The 24,637-nt window shown below is 45.5% G+C and overlaps 2 protein-coding genes across 6 annotated transcripts in view; one reads left to right on the plus strand and one right to left on the minus strand.

Moving 5' to 3' along the window:
• LOC149286405 (max-binding protein MNT-like) overlaps nucleotides 1–11,351 on the plus strand; it is a 69,449-nt gene extending 58,098 nt beyond the window's left edge. For both annotated transcript variants that reach the window (XM_089494129.1, XM_089494130.1), the window contains 2 exons: nucleotides 7,509–7,701; nucleotides 9,747–11,351. In XM_089494129.1, coding sequence (XP_089350255.1) covers nucleotides 7,509–7,701; nucleotides 9,747–10,459 — 906 coding nt within the window. In that variant the 3' untranslated portion in view covers nucleotides 10,460–11,351. The remainder of the gene's footprint in view (nucleotides 1–7,508; nucleotides 7,702–9,746) is intronic.
• Nucleotides 11,352–15,706: 4,355 nt separating this feature from the next.
• The window catches only part of LOC149286406 (small G protein signaling modulator 2-like), a 57,192-nt gene continuing 48,261 nt past the window's right edge, over nucleotides 15,707–24,637 (minus strand). For 2 of the 4 annotated variants that reach the window (XM_089494078.1, XM_089494076.1), the window contains 4 exons: nucleotides 24,094–24,203; nucleotides 22,998–23,094; nucleotides 21,732–21,899; nucleotides 15,707–18,098 (listed from right to left, as the gene is read on the minus strand). In XM_089494078.1, the coding sequence (XP_089350204.1) occupies nucleotides 18,010–18,098; nucleotides 21,732–21,899; nucleotides 22,998–23,094; nucleotides 24,094–24,203 (464 nt within the window). In that variant the 3' untranslated portion in view covers nucleotides 15,707–18,009. The remainder of the gene's footprint in view (nucleotides 18,099–21,731; nucleotides 21,900–22,997; nucleotides 23,095–24,093; nucleotides 24,204–24,637) is intronic. The other 2 variants (XM_089494077.1, XM_089494079.1) reach the window with 2 other exon arrangements.

Genomic DNA, 24,637 nt, shown 5'->3' on the forward strand with positions numbered 1-24,637 from the left:
AATATACCTAGATTTGTTTTTTGTCTTTGTTTAAAAAAGGAATAATTGCATCCCCGTCCCCCGGTCATGCTCATAAAATGGTATTTGCTTGCAGTTTTCAGCTGTGTTAGCCTTGAGGTCACCGTGATTGCTTTCCAGGAATTAGGATGGAAGTTAAATGAAACTGGTCATGTTGCCTGGTTTATGCCCACTGATGGAAAATGACTGAGCAAACATTTGGACCAGGGCAAATCTCTGTAAAAGTACAGTGAACTCTGTCCCTGACTTCATTCTTTTTGGCTCAGCTCAGAGAATATGTCCAATTACAAATGCTTAACTCATGCGTACCATTGCAACAAATGACGGTTTGCAACTGCGCAGCAAAAGCAGAAGCAGAGAATTGTGGTTTGGAATGGGTTTTGGGAACCTGAATTGTTTGCAGGTTCCAATGTAAAACTCTTGAATCAGATTTCAGCCAGGGTTTATCAAAGTTTGGAGCAAGTTGTGTGCCAATACAGTCTCACCCTCTCCCATCCGTGTGCCCATGTTGGAAGTTGTCTCCGACTCAGGATCTGAGTCTGGTTTTAATATCCAGGTTTGGAGAAAGGTCTTAAAGCCCAAACTTTGGTGCTCCAGGGGTTTTGAACTTCCAACTTGCAGAAGTCCTAACCAGCTTGGTCAACAGGCAAGACTCCTGGGAGCTGAAATCCAAAATATCCAGAGGAGTAGAGGACCAAGGTTTGGGAAGCACTGCCTTAAGGCATGCCAGTTGGGTATCCATTGAAACTGTTTAAGAAAGCAGGGTGTTCTCACCAGAGCTGTGCATGCAAGAGGGAGTGGGAAGATCCATGATTTGTTCCTGTGCCAATAAAATGTGGCTACTCGAAATGAGATTGTTAATTGGAGATTGTTAATAGTGCATTATGTGTTGTGCATCCTATACTTTGCATTGCACTTATGAACTGCCGTTGTGCATTTTTATCTTTGTTCCTGGGCCAATAAAATGTGGCTACTCAAAATGAGATTGTTCATGGTGCATTGTGTGTTGTGCATCCTATACTTTGCATACACTTTGTGGCTATGAACTGCAGTTGTGCAATTTTCTCTTTGTTCCTGAGCCAATAAGACATGGCTACTCAAAATGAGATTGTTCATGGTGCAATATGTGCAATACGTCTTGTGCATCCTGTACTTTGCATTGTGATTATGAACTGCCGTTGAGCCTTTTTCTCTGTAATGGACCTGTTGTTTGGTATAGTTTGGGGAAGGGCAATGGTAAAACCATAGGGGCTGTACAAACACTCTATGCCACCCCTCAAAGCACTGGATTGGGGATGCGGCAACTGCACAACCCAGTACGAAAAGGAGCTGCGGCTCCTATCTGCACTGCTATGGGCACCATAAGCACCATGTTTGGGCGCTGTGCATGAGTGATGTCATCATGGTTGCATATCAGGCGTGCGCCAAGATGGTGCCTGGGTGCCGGTACAAGAGTTTCAAGCATGTAAACGCTCGGCCCACGCTGAATCCTAGTTTGGGTCCAGGGCGGCACAAAGTACTAGTCTGTACACCCTCATAATTTGGATCCTAATCCATGGAGGGTCTGTGGATTGGTGGTTCTCAGGTCTGGAAACTGGGTAAGATGTCTGCTCTGAATGGTTGCATTTAGCTGAAGGAGCAGGTTTGTAACTTAGGAGTAATCTTGGATCGATCTCTGTTTCTGGAGGTCCAGGTGGGCTCTGTGGCTAGGAGTACTTGGGCCCAGCTTTGTCTGATGTGCCAGCTATGCCTTTTCCCAGTCAAACAAAACCTACTGTATACTATATATTCTTGTATAAATTCAGAAAATTTAGTCAAAAATACCAGCTTTTTAAATTAGCATTATTCTTTAAGTCAAGAGCATCTAGATTTCTGTACGTAACTTGTACAATGTATGACATTTAAATGTAATTTTTTAAAAAGTCAAAAATTGACCCCCCAAAACCCTAAGTCGACTTATCGACAGGTACTGTACTTTAACTCTTATTAAAAAGGGTGAAAAGGCAAGAGTGTCATCTGGCCTGGAAGCACTGACCCTGCTCTACTCTCCCATCCATCCAGCCTTCAGGGTGAGCAACCCTAAATGCCCGCTGGAAGTTTTTTTCACATGCTTTTTCTTTGCTTCATCCTTTAGATCCTTGGTTACCTACATTTGACCCTTGACTTATCCACGGGTCATATCAAAATGTGTAATTTTGGCCCCAAAACCTGCCCTCGGCTTATACATTTGGTCGACTTATAGTCGAGTATATATGGTAGTTCAAGCACTGGGGAAAGGACTGTTTGGTCTCGGCAAAAGTCTGAATAGTTGATTTGCAAAGAGCTTTTGGAATTAGCCCAAGAGCATTGTGCATCCCTATGGCTCCGGCTTAGCTGCATTACAGAGCTGGACACAGCATTTTGGATACCCTGGAAAGTTGCTATATCAAGTTGTCTTACACCAAACCAGAGCATTGCTCCATGGAGTCTGTCGTCTCCTCCGGTGGGCAGCATCCTACCCACCCTCAACATGACTGAAGTCTTTTTTTAAGTCAGCGTTCTGCAGTTGACTGAACAGATCCGTATATCCGGAGTGACCTGGTTAGAGAAAAGTGTTCTTCCCTTTTCCATGTGTTGTTATAGTTATCAAAGACAGCTAACCTTTGAGCCTTGATGGCTACCTTGCTACTTGATGGGCACCTTGCATTTGTCCCTCTCATTCTCTCCTCCCCAACATCTGAATTAGCCACCTTTCCTGCAGTGCCCTTCCACCTTGCCTGACTGAGGCTGCATCCGCACTGCAGAAATAATCCAGTTTGGCACCACTTTCCCTGCCATGGCTCCATGCTGTGAAATTGTAGTTTGTTGTTGTCCCTTGGGAGCTGGTGTAACTGGAGGGAGCACATCATTTGGGGCGACGGGGTGGATTTGAATCTTGATTCAAGGATTCAACCTTGATTCCAGGAGTTACTTTTCTTTTGCAGCTGGCTGTATGTAAGTGGGCTAGACAGAGGAATATTTGCTGGTCCATGCTGAATTTGTGTGTTCAGGGCGCATGGTTGTTGTGACTTTGAAAGCAGAAAGCTCTGTTTTTAATTATATTCCCTCTGCATGGATTTAGGAGGGAGTCAGGGAGATATTGACATATTTTGAGGCTGGTTTCTGATTCCTAGTGCCTTCCTGCATGATTTCAGGGTGCAGAAGTGTGGAAGTGAGAGTTTGGGAAAGTTACTTTGGGGGATACGGCTCTCAGAACCCACAGCCAATATGCTAGATTTCTCTACTCAGACGCCTGACTGAAAGACAGACACTTTTCACATAAGAATATAACTCAACCATAAGCAGAAATCCCAAATAAATAATAATAATAGCTTTATTTCTAGCCCGCCTTTCCAAAGATAAAGGCGGGTTACAACGGTGGATTTAGCAATCCAACAACACAACAAATAAGTCTTCGATCTTACACCTTGCTGCCTTGCGAGCCGACTCCATCAAAATCAATAGGACTTACTTAAGGGAAATACATTGCGGCTGGGAGGCTTAATGTGAAATATCTCATTTGATATGTCTGTCTTTCAGAAGTGGAACACATGGGATGCATACCTTGGTGCTGTGATTGCGTGGGTGGCATGGAGGGAAGCCGGCAACACTGCAGACGTGGGTTTGCCAAACCAGAGCAGCTGCTGCTCTACCCTCTGATTTACGTTGCTTCTCAACAGGAGGAGAAGTTCAAGTTGTTCACTTTTTGTAGCTGTGCTAGTGCTGGACATGGAAGAGTGGGTGCGAGGGTGCAAACAGAGCTTTGCTTAGATCAGGGGTCGGCAACCTTCGGCCCGCGGGCCAGATGCGGCCCACGGAGGACTGGCGACCAGCCCCTGGCAGCTGTTTCCGCCACCACCGCCGCGGCCACCCATCACGGCTTTTTGCCGCTCTGGGCGCCGCCATTTTGGGCGAAAAAATGGCGGTGCCCATAGCGGCCTCTGGGGCTATGGGTGCTGCCATTTTGCCGCCCAAAATGGTGGCACCCAGAGCGGCAAAAAGCTGCGATGGGCGGCAGTGGTGGCGGGCCTCTAGTAGGCCCGCTGCCGTCTCTGGGGCCCTCCAGGAGGGCTCCGAGGGCGGCAGGGGGCCTCTGGGGGGCCCGCTGCCGTCTCTGGGGCCCTCCAGGAGGGCTCGGAGGGGGGCAGGGGGCCTCTGGGAGGCCCGGTGCCATCGCTGGGGCCGTCCAGGAGGGCTCCGAGGGGGGCAGGGGGCCTCTGGGAGGCCCGGTGCCATCGCTGGGGCCGTCCAGGAGGGCTCCGAGGGGGGCACGGTGCCGTCTCTGGGGCCCTCCAGGAGGGCTCCGAGGGGGGCAGGGGGCCTCTGGGGGGCCCGCTGCCGTCTCTGGGGCCCTCCAGGAGGGCTCCGAGGGGGGCAGGGGGCCTCTGGGAGGCCCGGTGCCGTCGCTGGGGCCCTCCAGGGGGCCCTCCAGCGCTGGCGGCCCCCCCAGCTTTTTTGCCGGTCTCTGACGGGGCCTGGGGCCCCGTCAGGGGCCAGCAAAGATGGGGAGGCCTTGCCCCCGGAGGGTGGAAGCTCCGCCCCCAGCATGCGGCCCCGCCCCTGGAGGGTGGAAGCTCCACCCTGGCACACGGCCCCGCCCCGGAGGGTGGAAGCTCCACCCCTGGCATGTGGCCCCGCCCCGGAGGGTTGAAGCTCCACCCCCGGCATGTGGCCCCGCCCCAGAGGGTTGAAGCTCCACCCCCGGCTTTGGCCCCCCAGTCGCCTGAGGGACAGCAACCCGGCCCCCGGCTCAAAAAGGTTGCCTACCCCTGGCTTAGATTGTGTGTAAGAAAGGGGCATGCTTTTGGTAGAGAATCATAGAATCAGAGTTGGAAGGCAACCCAAGGGTCATCCAGTCCAACCTCATTCTGCCATGCAGGAACTCACCATCAAAGCACCCCTGACAGATGGCCATCCAGCCTCTGTTTAAAAACCTCCCAACACACGCTGAAGGAGGGTATCCCACTGTTGCAACATCTCTGTGATTCAAAGTTCTTCCTAATGTTGAGGTGGAATCTTTTTACCAGTAGTTGGAATCCATTGCACCAGGTCCTATTCCCTGGAGCAGCAGAAAACAAGCTTGCTCCATCCTAAACATGACAACCCTTCAGATACTGAGACATGGCTCTCATGTCCCAGTCTTGGGAGAAGGGCGGGATATAAATACTACTACTACTACTACTACTACTACGACTACTACTACTCAGGTGACCCTTCAACCTTCTCTTTTCCAAATTACTCAGCTCCCTAAGCATTGCCTGATAGGGCATGGTTTCCAGGCCCTTCACCATTTTAGTTATCTTCCCCTGGACATGCTCCAGCTTCTCAGCATCCTTTTTGAATTGTGGTGCCCAGAACTGGACACAGTAGTCCAGTCATTCCTTACATACAGTGATCCTATGGCGGTTTTCTTGACAACGTTCTTCAAGGGGGTTTGCCATTGGCTTCCTCTGAGGCTGAGAGAGTGTGACTTGCTCACAGTCACCCACTGGGTCTTCAGGGCTGAGTTGGGATTTGACCCCTGCTCTCCAGAGTCCTAGACCAACGTTCAAACCACTCCATCATGCCAGCTCACCTTTTTTGTAGTATGGCTCCCCAAATCCCATGGTGTCATGCTGACTGCAGGATACTGGGAGTTGTAGTCCAAAAATGCAGCTATGTTCTGACTGTGCATGAGCCAGCTTCTTATAGCATACAATAGGTGGCATTCACTGGGACTTGGAGCACGGTGCCAATAAACTAAACCAAGGCTCTGCCAGTGACCAGCACTGAGCTAGTTAGCCTAACGGTTTGTCTCATTATGCACCAAGCTTCCTGCACTCCATGCCACAGACAGCAGTGCCTAGTGGTGACACACAAGAGCCCTGAGTCAGCCTTGGAGCCCTGGGATCAAACTCACAACCTTGTGGCAGTGGTGCAATGCCAGTACTGCAGCCACAAGGTTTTGAGTTCGATCCCAGGGTTCCAAGGTTGACTCATCCTTCCATCCTTTTGCAGGTCAGGAAAATGAGGACCCAGCTTGTTGGGGGGGGGGGGAGTCAATTGGCTTACATGGTGTAGAGAGTGCTGAGTTCACTGATAAGTGGTATGGAAATGTACATGCTACTGCTAAATGCTACCAGACATGGGTAACACTGTTGAGCAATACCTGCTGTCAGATGCCACAGGGAAATGTCCCCTTTAGTGCTTTAAGACCAAGCTACACCAGGGAGCCTGCTGCACTCAAGACTGGCTGCATTGCACTACAAATGTGTCTCATGCTTGGTTTGCGTGGGCCTCTGGAGTCTCCACTCAGACCACAGTGGTGGAGGAGCAGAGTCAAATCACGTGCGGCTGGAGGACTGATCTCATCCTTTGGAGCCGCTCTCGCTGCCTCCCTCCCTCTCGCCCATGAATGCCGTAGCAACGTCATGACTGAACTTGATTCATGCATTCATGCTTCCCAGCCAGCCTGGCTTCTGCGTTGCAGGACTTGAGTCCTTCATCGGCTGCTCTGCTGCAGGTTTGATAGTTTGTGGGAAGGCTGGACTGGAACATTAGTTATAGCAAAGACAAGGGCTGGGTTGGAAGGGCACAAAGAAGAGGAAGTGTGCAGTCGTAGGTCTGAAAATAATCTCTGTAAAATTGCCACTGACCCACGATTGGCCCTTTGAGTCTCTTCCAACTCTTCATAGAATACTAGAGTCCAAAGGGACCTCCAAGGGCCATCCAGTCCAACCCCATTCTGCCATGCAGGAATACACACTCAAAGCACCCCTGACAGATGGCCATCCAGCTTCTATTTAAAATGGAGAGAGCACCACTTTCCGAGGCAATGTTGAACATTTCTTATTGTCAGGAAGTTCTTCCTAATGTTTAGGTGGAATCTCTTTTTCTTGTACCTTGAATCTGTTGCGGCTCTGGAGCAGCAGAAAAGAAGTTTACTCTATCCTCAACAGGACATCCCTTCTAGTATTTTAACATGGCTCTCATATCACCTCTTAACCTTCTGTTTCCCAGGCTGAACATACCCAGCTCCCTAAGTCACTCCTCATAGGGGTTGATAGTTTCCATACCGTTTTTCTTCTCGCCTTTTTTCCACACGAATTCAAGGTGCAATGCGCACTAGAGCATGCTTTCATTGAGGTTGCCCTTCCCCGGTGCACTATTGGTGCACTAAAAACACACTTAAGTACATGAATACTAGAACCCTTCAGGTTCCCCATTCACTTGCCAGGTCACTTAGTATAACATTTAAGCCTGATGATAGAAACCTTTACTGATTTAATGTATTTAATGTTTAGCTGGTTGGCCAACACCACTGGTTTAAATCTGCACCTGGCCCTCCGAATATGGTTAGTTGTTCGCTGTGTTGGTAATCTGCATATCCTTGTTTGTATATGTACTCTCACATTTTCAGATTAGTGTTTCTAAATGGATATTGTGTTGTTGTTATGATTATGATGATGATGATTGGCGTGTTCGCTTTGTAGACCTTAAAGCGCAAGGAAAAAGAGTATGAACATGAGATGGAGCGGCTGGCAAGAGAGAAGATTGCCACACAGCAGCGGCTGGCAGAGCTGAAGAATGAATTGAGCCAGTGGATGGATATCTTGGAGATCGACCGGATTATCCGACAGACAGTTCAGCCAGAGGACGATCAAGCATCTACCTCGACTGCATCAGGTACGGCAGAAATGCCTCATGGCACTGTTGTTTGGTTCTAACTGCACCATGCTCTGTGTGTCTGCACATTTGTGCACCTAAGAGCAAAACCTGTTCATGCAAACCTGTTTGCTTGCTCCATTCCTTTGCTTTTATTTTTTTGACATGAGTTATTGCTTATACTCATGTGTAAGTCAAGCAATTTTAGTCCAGAAATTAACCCCAAAAACTCTGTCAGCTTATCCATGGGTCAGTGTAAGTACTGTACATTCAGCCCTCTGTAGCCATGGATTTTATATCCACAGATTCAAGCATCCATGGTTTGAAACATACAAATTTCAAGAAGCAAACCTTGATTGTTGCCATTGTATATGCCTAGGCAGGAAAATGGTGGTGACGACTCTTTTGCTCTTGTCCTCAAAGGAGCCCCAAGTGGAATTGGGCTTTGAAAGATTTGAATAAGACATCTCTGTATATGACAGTTATATATGCAATTGTGTTTGGTCATCTTTTCTGGGTTAAAATTCAACGTTACAAGATATAGTCACTGCTAATATAGTCACCATTTTCTTTGCTTTGCCTTTTCATCCGTTTTGATATGCATGTGTTTATTTTTCACCCCCACCTGTGCCTAATAAGTATTGCCTCCGATTTATCCACAGGTCATATCAAAATCCATAAATTTTGGCCCCAAAATCTGCCTTTGACTTATACATAAGGGTGACTTAGGTACGTTACAGACCGCCCTAAAGCGGGTGGTCTGCCGCCGCCGCTATTAGCTGCAGCGGGAAGCCTCAGCGGCCAGGCCGCGAGGTTTCTGGCCGCAGCGAAAAAGGAGTGCCGAAATGGCGCTCCTTTTTGGCCCCTGGAAGTGGCGCCACAAAGCGCGAGGCACGCACTCGCGGCATCACTTCCGGTGCGCCACGTCTGGACGCTGTGCGTCCAAGACCTAAAAATGGCAGCCCCCATGTGGATGGGCGCTGCCATTTAGGACGCGCTCTGCGCGTGTTGGGAACGGGGCCGGTTAGGAAGGGGCACCCCTTCCTAACCCTAGCATGCCCCTTCCTAACCCTAGGATGCACGGAGTGCGTCCTAAATGGCAGTCTGTAACCTGCCTTAGAGTTGAGTATATATAGTACTTACCATAGTATTTCAACTAATGCAAGTAGAAATGAGCCCTAGGAAAAAACTTTCTCTTGTCCAAAGCATGCTGCAGAAACAATCCAGTTTGAGACCACTTTAACTGCCCTGGCTAAATGCTAGGTAATTCTGTGAACTGTAGCTTTGTGAGACATTTAGCCTTCTCTCTCAGAGCACTCTGGTGCCACAATAAACTACAGATCCTAAGATTCTTTTGCATTCAACCAGGGAAATTAAAGCAGTCTCAAATGGGATTCTTTCTGCAGTGTTTTGGACCACTGTCACTGAGAACAGCTGCTGAGGATTCTTTCTGTTTGTCCTCCATGCTGAAATCTGCTGCAAAGGCCTTATTCTTACAGAATTGGTCAACCTGGATCTGGACCACATCACATATTCTACCAGTCAAATATTCTACCAATCACATATTCTATCAGTCCCATATTCTATCAATCACATAGCAGAAGAATTATCTGGGCAGTTTACAATTCAAGTTAAAATTATGAAGGATACTCCCAGTTTTTCTAACAATATATATATAATTTTTGATTGATTTATTTTGCAACTACTTTCCTTGCAAGTAATCAATCACATATTCTATCTATCAGTTGCATATTCAATCAATCACATACTCTATCAGTCTCATATTCTGTCAATCACATATTCTATCAATCAATCACATATTCTATCAATCACATATTCTATCAATCAATCAATCAATCACATATTAGTCACATATTCTATCAATCACATATGCTATCAATCAATCATATATTCTATCAATCACATATTCAATCACACATCATCCACATGTGAATGACGTGTGCATATGTGAATGAAGTGTTTTATATTTATGAAATTTTCGTGAAATGTGGATATGTGAATGTTAACTAACTCACTATTTATTTATTTTTGCTCCCCCTTTGCAGAAGGCGAAGACAACATAGATGAGGATATGGAGGACGACCGGCCTGTGAACTCGATGCCAAAACTCACCCATCGCCAGCACCCCGAGCTCTTGAAAGTGGTCCCCCCCCTTGCTGCGGCCACCGCGCCCACCACCGCCACCCACCACCCGTCAGTCTTGCCTCTGGCGCAGAAGCATGCCCTGCCCCACACCCACCCACCACTCCAGCCCCAGCAGGCCATGGTCCCCGCACAGACTCACCTGGTGGCAGCCTCCACGGTGCAATCGACTGTTATTGCCCACACGGCCACCACTCACGCCTCGGTCATCCAGACTGTCAACCACGTCCTTCAAGGGCCCCAAGCCAAGCACATCGCCCACATCGCGCCCTCCTCCACTGCCAGCCCGGTCCAGCTGACCACCACGGCCCAGCCCATCGGCCACATCACCGTGCACCCGGCCGCCCTCAACCACGTCGCCCACCTGAGCCAGCAGCTCCCCCTCTACCCGCAGCCCGTGGCCGTCAGCCAACCGGTGGTCAGCCACATCAGCCACACCATTTCTCAGCAGCAGGTCAACGGCACTGCCGGCCTCGGGCAGCCGGCGGTGATGGCCAAGCCTGCCGTCGGGACTCAGGTGGTGCATCACCAACAGTTGGTGGGGCAGACGGTCTTGAACCCCGTGACGATGGTCACGATGCCTCCGTTCCCAGTGAGCACCTTGAAGCTGGCTTAGGAACCCGTGCCAGCAGCAACTCCGTACATTCCAACCGTGTCCCTGTTCTGAGATGTGTTAGAAAGATTGTGTATGTGTGTGTATGCAAGAGTGAGTGTGAGAGAGTGCCAAGATGATTGTGCAAGAGGTCGGGGGGGGGGGGATACAGGCAGAAGATACTCCCTCCCCATTTTTGATCCCCCTTTTCTGATTTACCTTAAGCAACTTGGTAATGTGGGGGGACGGGAGAGCCCCCAGGGCTGCTTCAGCACTTGAATTTCCCCGAATCAGCAAAAACATTTAATGGACAGTCCTTCACGGTGATTATTAACTTTCTCCCCCCTTTTACATGTAATCAGTGAAATATGACTATAATAATGTTCTTAAGACTTTTAATTTTGTTTTCCACCACCACCTTTTTTTATTTTGATGTGTTGCTTCTTTGTAGGTTTTTCTTTTTTAAACGGCTGATCTCTTTACCGAGACTTCGCATAGATTAAGAAGAAAAAAAATGAAATCCTAGAAATATATATATATATATATATCTACCTGCCTGTAGCTACATATATATATGTATATATAACTAGTTATATATATATAACTACGTTTATGAATGAAGGCCTTTGCTAATAAGGCTGATTCTTTTGCAGGAATATTAGACACAACATTAACACAGATCCCTTTTCCTTTCGGTGACAAAAGACAGAGCATCCTTTTAAAACTAAAATAAGCATCTTTCGAAAAACAGATGGTTTGGTGGACCAGGGTAAATCATATTTAAAAAAACAAAACCTGTTACGATTTTTTTTCCTTTCAGTATATTTGCATTTCAGTAAAACCATCTATAATCACTGTGACTTGTTATGGCATTTTAAGGAAATCCTCTGTCTAATAAAAAGGTTTAAAACAAAAACCCAAACTACTACTTACAACTGGACCTTGTCGCTTGTGAGTCTGAAAAATGGTTTTAGCAATGATTCTGGTACTATCTTTTTTTCCTTGCTGTTTCCTTTGGTTAAAAGTATGCTGAAATAGTGAGAGCCAGGGTGGCTCAATGGGTTTGCATGTAGATCCAGGCGGAATAATAGTACTGCAACCATCTTTAAATATTTACAGGGCGGTCAAATAGAAGACGAACTTGTTTTCTGCTGCTGCTGAGGATAGGACCCAAAACAATGAGATTCTAACTAAACATTAAGACAAACATCTTGACAGAGGAGATTGGCAGTGTAACAGTCAACCTTGGGCAGTGGCGGGTGGTTCTTTGTTGTAAACAGAGTTGGATGGTCAACTGTCATGTATGTAGAAAGCTGGGCCAAAGCTAACAAAATGGACTTCAACAGGGAGGAATGTAAGGTTCTGCACTTAGGGCGGAAAAATGAAATGCACAGATGGGGGACACCTGGATGAAGGAGACAACATATGAAAGGGATCTAGGAGTCCAAGTAGACCACAAGTTGAACATGAGTCAACAGTGCAATGCGGCAGCTAACAAGGCCAATGCCATTTTAGGCTGCATCAATAGAAGTATAGTGTCTAGATCAAGGGAAGTAATAGTGCCACTCTATTCTGCTCTGGTCAGGCCCCACCTGGAATAATACTGTGTCCAGTTCTGGGCACCACAATTCAAAAAAGGACATTGAGAAACTAGAGCCATGTGTCCAAAGGAGGGCAACTAAAATGGTGAAGGGTCTGGAAACCATGCCCTATGAGGAACGCCTTAGAGAGCTGAGTATATAAATAAATAAAAATAAAAAAAACAAATTATGTTTAGCCTGGAGAAGAGACGGTTAAGAGGTGATATGATAGCCCTGTTTAAATACTTGAAGGGATGTCATATTGAGGATGGAGCAAGCTTGTTTTCTGCTGCTCCAGAGAATAGGACCTGGAACAATGGATGCAAGCTCCAGGAAAAGAGATTCCAGCTTGACATTAGGAGGAACTTCCTGAGAGTAAGGTCTGTTCGACAGTGGAACACACTCCTTCCTCTGAGTGCAGTGGAGTCTCCTTCCTTTGAGATCTTTAAACAGAGGCTGGATGGCCGTCTGTTGGGGATGCTTTGACTGAGAGTTCCTGCATGGCAGAATGTGGTTGGACTGGATGGCCCTTGTGGTCTCATCCAACTCTATGATTATATGACCTCTTGGGTTCTCTTCCAACTCTACAACTTTGTGATTAGTAGATGGAAGAGGAAGAACTGGAGCAAAGAGATAAGGCCCTATCAAACCATACACTTGGAAGGACCCACACAGGCCATCTTGGCAACTGTTCAGTGCAGGACACATACCCAAATCTTTGGTCAAAAGATCCAACGTACGTTCAAGGCTCCTGGAAGTTGGCACGCCTGGCTGCGGGATTCTAGACGTGGGCATGCCTGGCTGGCAGACCAAGTCGCAATCTTGTGTACTGCAATATTTCATCATAGCCCTCCACTTGTTGCGTCTGGCTTGCCTTGAAAGTGAGATTCGTTTGCCACCTAGTGCTAAAGCAGAGAACTACTGGATTGCAGTAGCACTAGATGGCAACACAGGTGGAGCCTCCCTTATCCAAAATGCTTTGGATTGCAGAGTTTTTCCGATTTTGCATGTACATCATGAGACATCTTGAAGACGGGACCCAGATCTAAATGTGAAACGCATAGGAAAAGTCAACCTATACTAATGACGTTTAAATTGGGAGTCCAACTCAGTTCTGTCCTAATACAAGCAAGACTGTTCAGGGTTTCAGTTGACTGTCATGTCCTCCTCCAGAAAATCATTTCACACTAGCACCTTGCACACACGTTTCTTGATTACTGACCATTTTTGTTGTGCTAACTGCCCTCGTGTTGATCTCGACCCATGGCAACCCTGTGGATGAGAGGTCTCCAAGACTCCTTTTCCTGCACGGTTCAAATTAGTTTCTGCTTCACCTTTTCTAGTATGCTTGACCTCAACTGGAATCAGAATGGGTCCATAGGTCCTTGCCATTGCAGAAAACTTTCAGGTGGCTCCCAGCCATGCTCCAAAAGCTCCAGAGAAGGATGCTTTGATTGAGAGTTCCTGCATGGCAGGGGGTTGGACTGGATGACCCTTGTGGTCTCTTCCAACTCTAGGATTCTGTGATTCTAACCCGCCACCGACCAAGGCAATCTGTCCCAATATCAAACAGCTCTCACCATCAGGAATGCTGTCTTGAAATCTCCTCCTTTGCAATTTGAACCTTTCGATTCAGGGCATCTCCGCTGGAGCACCTAAAAAACAAGCTGCGACAGGTAGCCTTTCGGATTTATGTTTGGGAGGATTCGTTCTCTCCTCTCCCTACTTTTGCAAATTTGGGGACACCCTGAACTTTTCGGAGACCTCATTGGTTCTTGGCCATTGCTGCGTGCCTTCAAGTTGTTCCCGACTTACAGAAACATGAAGGCAAACCTGTCTCATCTTTATCGTGGCAAGATTTGCCTGCGGTGGGTTTGCCATTGCTTTCCTCTCAGGGAGAGGGTGACTTCACCAAGGGTTTCCATATTTCTTAGGAGCTGGGTTTTTGTGGGCACATATTCATAGAATTGTAGAGTCAGAGGATACCCCAAGGGCCATCCAGTCCAACCCCATTCTGCCATGCAGGAACTCACAAAGCATCCCCGCATCGCTGGTGCTGAAGTTCCTGATGACACTTTTGGATTCATGGCTGTGCCTCGCATCCATTAAGTGTTACCTCTCTGCTATCTGTTCCCACTTTCAGTTTGATGGCAAACCTCCTTTTTTCAGGCACCCTCTTGTGAAGAGCTTCCTGAAAGCTTGTTGTAACTTTCACCCTCCGGTCTCAGTACTGGCACCAGCTTGGAGCTTGGACTAGGATTGTGACTCCGGAGACCAGTGTTCGAATCCCCGTTTGGCCATGGAAATCCACTGGCTGGCCTTGGGCAAGTCACACTCTCTCAGCCTCAGGGGAAGGCAATGGCAAACCTCTGAATAAATCCGACCAACAAAAACACAGGACAGATACGCCATAATTAATAATAATAATAATAATAATAATAATAGTAATAATAGAAGGTCTGATGGCTAGTAATAAGAACCAGCATGGCTCTTGTCAGCTTGAAGAGTGGACTGTGACTCGAGACCAGGATTCGAATCCTCGCTTGGCCATGGAAACCCACTCACTCTCATTATTATTATTATTATTATTATTATTATTATTATTATTATTTGTATGCTGCTCTTTTCCCAGGAATGGGACTCTGCATTCACAGCATTAAAAAAAAGCACGATTAAAAACATAGAAAAAGTACGTTAAAAAGGAATTAAATTATTACAGTATTAAAACAGATAGTTAATAAAAGAATAAATCACCTTTTAAAAGATAAGCATCAGCTCTTCCCTGGCAGCAAGAATTGGCATTCAAAATCTGATACTGTGTATATAGATAGATAGATAGATAGATAGATAGATAGACATATGTAAATCGTATCAGATTTTTTTGAGATGGTACAACATCCCAGTCTGTTCTTATAACAATAAGATCGCAATAAGTTGGAAACGAAGACACACAACAATGCCTGTATCTCCCTGCCCACAATTTTTGTCCTCCACCATTGACTCCAGGTGAGTTTCCTCTTTGCATGGGCAAAGTCTGAGTTTGGATTCTTACCTGTTCCAAATACAGCAGGGCACCTTGGAGCATTGCAATATACCATGTTGCCTTTACGGAAGTAGGTGCACGGTTGGGTCAGCATGTTACAAAGCAGCTTCCTATCTTGGACAATTTATCATTTTTACAAAAAGAAAGAAAAAGAAGCATCTCTCCACCATTTTGGGCCAGCTGGCGCTCTCCGAGACGAGGAGAGCGGCAGACAAACACGCACTGTGCCAATGCAACGGTCGGATTTCCCTCCAGATGGAAGAGGTGGCTTCTGCCACTCTCCATGTGGCACCTCACTTTCTCTCTTACTTGCATATCAAATCCTATCCTGCATCCCTTGCAAACAAATGGATTGGACGAGGACGAGGTGGCTTGCAAGTTGGTGCTCAGGGTGCCATTGAATGCCAACTCTTGGTGCCAGGGAAGAGCTCGTGCCACAATGGGAAGCGTCCTGCCAGCGCAGATGGTCCTCTGGCCAGAGCCAGCGGGCCTTTTCTTAACATTCATGCAAGGGGATGATGGGCGGCACATTTCGAAAAAGAATACATGGCATCCATTAGAAAAATCTTTTGACGATATGTGTATATATATATATATATATATATATATATATATATTTTCATAGGTTGCACTTATAAATAAACTCTCAAACAATAAAGAAAATATTCTGCTCCTGACAAAAATAAATAAGGCAGTACACAATATTCATAAAATACCCATGATGCCAGGACGGTATAATAAACAAGTACAACAAAGTTTCCACAGTTAAATCATTAATTTTTTGTTGTTGTTTTTTACGTAGTAAAGTGTCGTATAATACATTCTCCAAAAACACAGTGCAATGCTTCGATTTTGTAAAACATCTATCCCCTCGGTGCGAAGGGTATTGTTGTTTTTTTGTCACGTAGACTTTTCCGCTAAGTGAAAACGTAGAGAAAGAAGAACGCCGTTTTGTCCTCTGCCATGAGACTGTCCAGCAGAACCATGCATGGGTCAAACACTGGGCACAAAAAAGGGGGTGAAACCTGACAGACAGAAGGGACAGCGAGCATGCCAGCATTACAAAAGAAGTCACGTTTCCTGATAGAAGTTTTGTCTTGGATTCCAAGGAAAACAAGAAAAGAAAGAGCACCCAGACACAGCTCAATGATGCTTTCAGGGCATGTGCCCCACTCCCCCTTCTGTGGCACTTGCGCCACCATGCAGGCTTTTGGGAGGGTGGCTGCAGTTAGAAAATTCAACTCCAAATTGGACACATGCGGAGACACACACATGCGCGCGCATACGCACACCGCAAGCTGGAAATGAAAGGCTGTGCAAACCAAGGATGCCGTTTCCCCATGTGATCATGCAGATCTACAGAACAAACTGAGACTGGCATGAGACTGGCACTAGAGAAGGATGCCTCTCTCACATAACTTGCGCCCCATGCATCCATTGAATTCAATGCCCCTTTGAACACCCAATCTATAAAAAAATTTCTAGCCCTCAGAATTAAGGAGAAAAACCTAGGCATATCACCCAGAATGCTTGCTATGTTCTCTACTCTGATTCTTTTTTCACCTTTAATGGACCACAGGCTCTGTTTTCTTGATGCTCTCCAAATGGTTAACCAAACCATTCCAGAGTGAAGTACGAAATCCCTTTCATAGGAAGAGGGAAACCTGTATTTGCCGGAGTCTGTTTTCTTGATGCTCTCCAAATGGTTAACCAAACCATTCCAGAGTGAAATATGTAATCTCTTTCGTAGGAAGAGAGAAACCTGTATTTGGCAGGCTTTGTTCTCTTGATGCTCTCCAAACAGTTAACCAAACCATTCCAGAGTGAAATATGAACTCCCTTTCCTAAGGTCTGTTTTCTCGATGCCCTCTGAATGGTTAACCAAACCATTCCAGAGTGAAGTACGAAATCCCTTTCATAGGAAGAGGGAAACCTGTATTTGGCAGGGTCTGTTCTCTTGATGCTCTCCAAATGGTTAACCAAACCATTCCAGAGCGAAGTACGAAATCCCTTTCATAGCAAGAGGGAAGCCTGTATTTGCCGGGGTCTGTTTTCTTGATGCTCTCCAAATGGTTAACCAAACCATTCCAGAGCGAAGTACGAAATCCCTTTCATAGCAAGAGGGAAGCCTGTATTTGCCGGGGTCTGTTTTCTTGATGCCCCCCAAATGGTTAACCAAACCATTCCAGAGCGAAGTACGAAATCCCTTTCGTAACAAGAGGGAAACCTGCATTTGGCACTTATTCCCACTGGTCTTTTCCCAGTAAGCCTTGAAAGTGGGAGGTGGGGAAGAAGTGGAGGGAGATGACTGCCTCTCATTTGCACAAGCTGCAGAGGCACTGGGGGTTTATAAGCAAAAGGAGGCCCTGACTCGGCCTACTCAGATTCCCATCCAAGGAGGAGAAAGAGTTGTAGGAACCTCCACCGCTTCGAACAGGAGATGTTCTTGCATGGCCAAGGCTGCCTTTGGTTACCTCTCCACTGGGGTACTATGAAGTCGACAAGCCTTGCAAAATTTAGGTGCAAGATTCAACTTGCAACTGGCATGGTGGTAAAGGAGGAAAGATTCTTCCTATAAACCTTACCGGCTGGGCATCCCAGTGTGGGGAGGCACTTAAGCGACTGAGAAATGCAACAGACGGGGAAAACAAAATAGGCAAGAAGCACTTGGAGGGTGCCAACATTCACTGATCAGAATGAGGACTCACACACACACACACACACACACACACACACACACACACACACCACCTTTGGGCTGCTCTCCAAACCTTCCCTTGTTTTCTGATGAAACATCTGACGTATTTACTACATTACATGGAAGATGCAATTTAAACATCGGTTGAAGTGACCAGTGCAGGTATGCGCTCTCCCCATCTCCCCCCCCAACAAAGTTCCAGAAAGGCTTCGCCAGCAACGCCAGTTGCTCCTCCGTCCGCTCGCCTCTGGGCTCACTTGTTCTCGATCAGCGTTTGCACTTTGCAGACCAAGTCCCTTGCAATCTTCAGGATCTCCTGGGCGTTGTGATGTTCGGCCATCTCTGCACAAAAGCACATGCGCACACAGACGCAGGGGGTTAGTAAAATGTTAGTGGGACTCTGTGCATGCTGTGCTGAATGTCTTTTTGAAAAGATCCACCCAGAAAAGCTTGATCAATGGAGATTATACCCATTAAGTAATGGTGAATAATGGTTCCACTTCTGGGGGAGCAGTGAGCTTTGCAAGATCCCTTGTTTCACTTCACAACCACAGTTATTAATTGTTATTATTATTATTATTATTATTATTAGTAGTAGTAGTAGTAGTAGTATTTATATCCCACCCGTCTCCCAAGACTGGGACTCAGGGCGACTTACAACCTTAAAAAACACCAGACAGAAACATTACATTAAAATAGGATTAAATTACTATAATAACTAAAACAAATTCAATGCAAAAATTTCAAATGCTTTAAAAAGATAAAAATGCTTAAAATACATTAAAACAATATAGTACCCCAGGCCGTTCTTTAAAAGCATTCTGTTCAGCCTTGCCCACCTTTGGCTTCTGACATTCAATAGACACAGGCCACCACATTTTGTAGCCTCAACACTTCTTGGAACAGTTCCTTTTCGTTCAACTACAGTTCCCAGCATCCAGTGTGGCTGGATTCAAAGCAAAAAAATGTAACATCTCCAAAGTGCAGGTCTTTGCAACCAAGTTGAAAGCCACATTCAGAGTTCTTTCAGTTAAATCATATAGGAAAGCTGTGTCCCTTCCGATGCCATTGGACTGCAACTCTCAGCGCCACCTTACCACTGGTTGGCAAGGGTTGCTGGGGCCTGCAGTCCAACAACATCTGGAGGGTTGCATGGTTCCCGTTCCTTTACTAAATTCTACTGGCCAGTCCCAGCAAACATAGATCCACCAAATGAATAAGGTCATCCAAAGTAAATCCCATTAATTCCATTGAGTCCACTTCAATTGGGACTAGCAATAGTATTCAGGCCTTTGTGATCTCCTATGGAATTATAGTATTTGCACAGCCCTGGATACACAAGGAGTTGTCAGTGGCTTATCTGGCCATTTTCTTTCTTGCCCATCAGCTCTTGCTATGCTGCCAACTTCTTTATTTCAGTCAGTCTCAAAGGTGCTACAAGATCTCTCTACATACTGATGCTACAGTTTATCACAAATCCCGAAGAAAAACGGGATTTCAACTAGATTTAAAGCAAAAAGACCTGCAAATGCCCAAAGTTTACCAGGCGGCATCTGTCGGAACCCCCCCAAAGTAAAAAGCTGCCGTTTTTCTCTGCTTTACGTTCGGTTTAACTTCGCGTTATTTCACTTTGGGGGTCATTTAGTGTGATAAACTCCCCGCATTTGCAAGTTTTCTTTAAATTCGAATCTAGTTTAAATCCCGTTTTTCAGCGGGATCTCCCTAGTGTGATAAACTTCTATACTTGGAATTCCACCATTACGTTGCCATTCTGCAACGTTTGGAGTACCCCAGGTTGCATGATCTTGCTTACGAGCCAAATTCCTTATCCACTCCTTACCTGAGATAAGTGACCCCCAAAGTGAAATAACGCAAAGTTACACCAAACGCAAAGCAGAGGAAAAACGGTGGTGTTTTACTTTCGGGAAGTTCCGAAAGACTTCGTCTGATAAACTTCGCCACTTGCAGGTTTTTGTGCTTTAAATCTAGTTGAAATCCCGTTTTTCTTCGGGATCTCCCTAGTGTGATAAACTAAGAATCAGTATGTAGCAAGATCTTATCTTGAAATAAAGAAGTTGGCAGCATAGCAAGTGTGATAAACTATAGAATCAGTATGTGGAGAGATATGGGACCAGTTTGCTGGAGAGGTTAAAGGCTTGGCCTGAGCTTTGTCCCATGGAGCAACATGCAAATCCCACAGCACTCTGGAGCTATACTCCCAGACCTGAGAGCGAAACAAAGAGGCTCAGCGCATGGGAATGCAAAGAAATAAGGTGCAAACTACAGCACCCATAGGACATGGAACATTATATGGGGCATGCCCCTCTTTAATATTCCCTCTAAACATAACCCTGTGATGGGATTAGGAGCGGCTGCTAGCAAATAAACCTTGGAGATCTGAGCAAAAACCCACATGTATAACCATGCCTTTCCTCCAAGGTGGACATGGGATTGCATCCACTCTGACCATTTAATCTTGCAACAACAATATAAAATACAAAATAATTAATATAAAATGTAAAATAATTCAGAACGACCCGGCTTGCCTCTCAATAAGCCGGTTATAGCACTGGTTATAAAAGACACAACAAAGTATGTGATCAAGTTTTAACCCAGGAGCGGGTTCTTTTTAGGGCTCCCGGACACCTCCATATCTTATCTGACTCCTAAAAGCCAGGCAGCCATAACAACAACCGAACAACAATAGCAACAACATAGTAAAATCAATGCTAGATCTGACTAAAGGCCACTTTACCTGAGATGTATATGGGACCAGTTTGCTGGAGAGATTAAGGGGCTCTTGGAGCAATATACTTGATATGCATTAATCCAATTATCTGTTTGTGGTCCATCCTAGTGTTTTAGACACAACTTCCATAGGCTCAAAGTCACAAAGTAAGTAGCACCCTAGTTGCTATATATGTCATTACTATAGTCAGCCCTCCATATCCACGTATTTCTTATCTCCATGGATTCCACTATCCAGGGTTTGGAAATATTTAAAAATACAGTCAGCCCTCCTTATCCACGGATTTTTTTATCCACAGATTCAAGCATCCACGGCTTGAAAATATTCCCAAAAAGGTGTACATTCCAAATAGCAAACCTTGATTTTCCATTTTATATATGAGACGCCGTTTTGCTATGCCACTGTCTTTAATGGGACTTGAGCATCCACGGATTTTTGTTATCCGCAGAGGGTCCTGGAACCAAACCCCAGCGGATAACAAGGACCCACTGTATATATATATAAATTCCAAAAAGCAAACCTATATGAGAGACCATTTTACTGAACCATTGTATATATCAGCACTTGAGCATCCACAGATTTTGCTATCCGCAGAGGGTCCTGGAACCAAACCCCAGCGGATAACAAGGGCCAACTGTATTTCATTTATTATTTCATCCTCGCATTGTAATTATGAGCCTATGGGAGTTGTCCAAAACATAAGGCACCCTAAGAAGTAAAACTGGAGCCAGTTTAAAACAGCAGTGAGCGGAAGCAAACTCGTCGTTCCTTTTTTTCCGATCTTCTGCCATGAGCACAAAAGGCTCTTTCAAACCCCCAAAGATGAAGCAAAGATTAGTTTTAATCTTTGCTTAGAACAAAGGCCTGTAACAGACAGCCAAAATAAAGCTGCTTCGAGTCACTTTGGAGGTATGGTATTTCAATGATACATGTGTCCTAAGAGTCCAAAGGCCGCACCAAAGCCACGCTCCAGTCCTAAGGACTGGAGTGCAGCTTTGGTGAAGCTTCCAGACTCTTAGGACTCATGCATCATTGAAATACCATACCTCCAAAGTGACTCGAAGCAGCTTTATTTTGGCTGTCTGTAACAGGCCAAAGATACCAAGCTTGTGGTCTTGCGCTGCAAACCAAAAGGGGATGTTTAGACCTTGAAAGCAATACACACACACACACACTGTATGGAAAAACAACCAGCACCAACGCCACTCCGAACTTTGCTCCCTTACCGTTAAAAAACTTGATGATATCGGTGAAGTCCATGTTGTTATCGCGGATAATCTCTCGGTAGGCCTCCACCAGTGCTAAGGCAATGAAAAGTACAAAATGTTCTGAAGAGATGTGCTTTGCTGCCCAAATAACTTCCCACACTGTAAATACATCCTCGTACAACAATTCTGAAGGGGAGGAATAGACATTACAAAGAGCATCCAATTACTCAAGCGCATAGAAATGTCAACAGTTTTCCCCATAATGGGGGATCATCAAGTTTATAAAAAGTCCCCGAGGACGAGTTGATAGCGATGGAGGACATGGTTAGAAGCATAGAATCGCAGAATCCTAGTTGGAAGAGACCCCAAGGGTCATCCAGTCCAACCCCCTGCCATGCAGGAACTCTCAATCAAAGCATCCCCATTGACAGATGACCATCCAGATGGCCATGGTTGGCAAGGACAAGGTCCCTGGTACCATCCCTGGTATGTGTGTATGTGTGTGAATGTGTTGTGTTTAATGATAGAGGTCAAGTGACAGAAAAACAATGGGGAGGGACCTTGAAATTCACTGCCAGTCAGGATCACAATGCCCATCAGCCAACATTGGAAACTGGCACTTGTCATCAGCAACATGGAAGCTGGCATTCAGGGACTTGTAGTCCAAAAGCCATTTGACTTTTTTGTGAAACGTGACACAGAATCAGGAAGGCTAAGATTCTCAACCTTCATAATGTTGTGACCCACAGGTTGAGAACCACTGCATTAGAGTATTATAGGCCCAATACAGACAGGCCAAAATAAGTTGCTTCGGGTCACTTTGGAGGTATGCTGTTTAAATGATGCATGCGTCCTAAGAGTCCGGAAGCTGCTCCAAAGCTGTGCCCCAGTCCTTAGGACTGAATCATGGCTTTGGCATGGCTTCCAGACTCTTAGGACACATGCATCATTTAAACAGCATACCTCCAACGTGACCCGAAGCAGCTTTATTTTGGCCTTTATTTTGGCCATAGATTATGGCGCCAACCCTGGGTCTTAGGCAACCCCTGTGAAAGGGTTCGTGACTCACTGGTTAAGAACCACTGGCTAGATGATCTCTAATATTCTTTCCAAAGTTTAAAACGTGATGAGACTATCAGAGTTTGGACAAGTTACTTTTAAACAACAGCTTCCAGACCCCCTCCAACCAGCATGGGGTTTCTGAGAGCTGTGGTCCAAAATAAGAGGGGTATTTTTCTTCCTCTCCAAGGTCTGTAGAATCATTATTAGGTGCAAAAAATGTACCTCTTTTAAAATCCAGAAGAAACCAGCGGTAACAGAAATAGAAGTGAGTGTAATCTCCATTCTGGTGCATCAGTTCAAAGAGTTCAGAATCCAGAATCTGTAAAATAATAAAAACAACCCACACCATAAACACCAAAAGGAAATGAAATCATGCTTCAGGTCTTATTGTGATGAACGGAGAGTATTAGACAAAACACAACTTCACGATCAGTGACTTGCAACGCTTTCTGATTTTAATCTTGATGATCGAAGACCACAGAAAAAGGAATTGCAAGGTCAGCCCCCAAAAGTTTTTGCCTATGAATTCAAGGAAGGAGCCTTGCAGTGATTAAGGTGACACCAGACCATTTTTCAAAGGAGGGATAAAGACTTAGAGTGCATCTACACTGTACATATAATGCAGTTCAACACCACTTATAAATGCTGGAACATCATAAACGCTCCAAACATCATTTGGAGTCTTACAAGGTCTTTAGTCTTCTCTGCCAAAATGTGCTGGTGCCACACCTAACTACAAACCTCGGATTCTGTAGGATGGAGCCATGGAAGTTAAAGTGGTGTCAAACTGCCCTAATTCTACAGTGTGGATGCACCCTGATTAGCAGAGCCTCGGCTTTGCAGTTTCTAAGGTGCCTCTGGTTTTCTTTGGGGTTTGAGAAACAGTCAGAGGTTGCAAGGTTACTTTGGCACACAAGGGTTTTTTTTTATGGAGGGGGCACCCTTCTGATGCCTTACCAAAACCCTTTTTGTACCAAGATGACCACAATGCCCATCCAGTTGACCTGGGGACAGTTTCAGAACGTATGGGGCCCATGAGAGGCATTTTTGTTCAACAGGCAATGACAAGAAGTTCAGTTCCAGGTGGGTGAATCCTCTGTGGCCAGAACTTTTGTTGCAAAACAAAGAAGCTACAGATCTTTTAATTCAAGCAAAGTATGGCCTTCCAGTTGTTATTTGATTCCAGCTCCCAGCATTCCTTCCCATTGCCTATGCTGTCTCATATTGCAACCTACCAATCCCTCATTTCGTCCACCTTCATTTTAAATAGTAAACTGGACAACTGTGTTGGACTGAGCCTCTGGCTACAAAGACTTACCTGGATAAGGGACCGCATGTTTGCAAAATGTGTGTCCATGGCACCTCCATTGGGGAAATTTTGGCTCATCCGTTTCATCAGATGGGTGAAGCAGCTGTAGGCCAACTCATCTGAAATAAGACCCAAAGAGCTCTTAATTTATGTGAACTATGACCATAAAAAGATATTTATTAATCGGCCTTCTAATGAATCCTCACATGCTTTGATACATTGACATTGGAAGCAGACTTTAGTCTAGGACTTCTTTATTTCAGTTAGTCTCAAAGGTGCATCAAGATCTTTCTACATACTCTACATACTATACTGCTAGATCCTTCTAGAGAGGTGAGATATAAAGAAAACATTATTGTTGTTGTTGTTGCTGTTGTTGTTGTTGACTTGATTTGGCCTTGACAGGATTTAGATCTGCATCCTAATCCAACCAATCAAGCACTTCTATTAAAATAAATCTCAGGACTAATAAACCCTTTTGCAATAACTCTGCAATAGCACAGCCTATATTAATTGTATTTGGGGGGAAGCCAATTTACTCTTCGTTTTAAGA

The sequence above is a fragment of the Sceloporus occidentalis genome, unplaced genomic scaffold, assembly GCF_023333645.1.
Source record: "Sceloporus occidentalis isolate IW3139 unplaced genomic scaffold, rSceOcc1.0.p SCAF_69, whole genome shotgun sequence".
Lineage (NCBI taxonomy): Eukaryota > Metazoa > Chordata > Lepidosauria > Squamata > Phrynosomatidae > Sceloporus > Sceloporus occidentalis.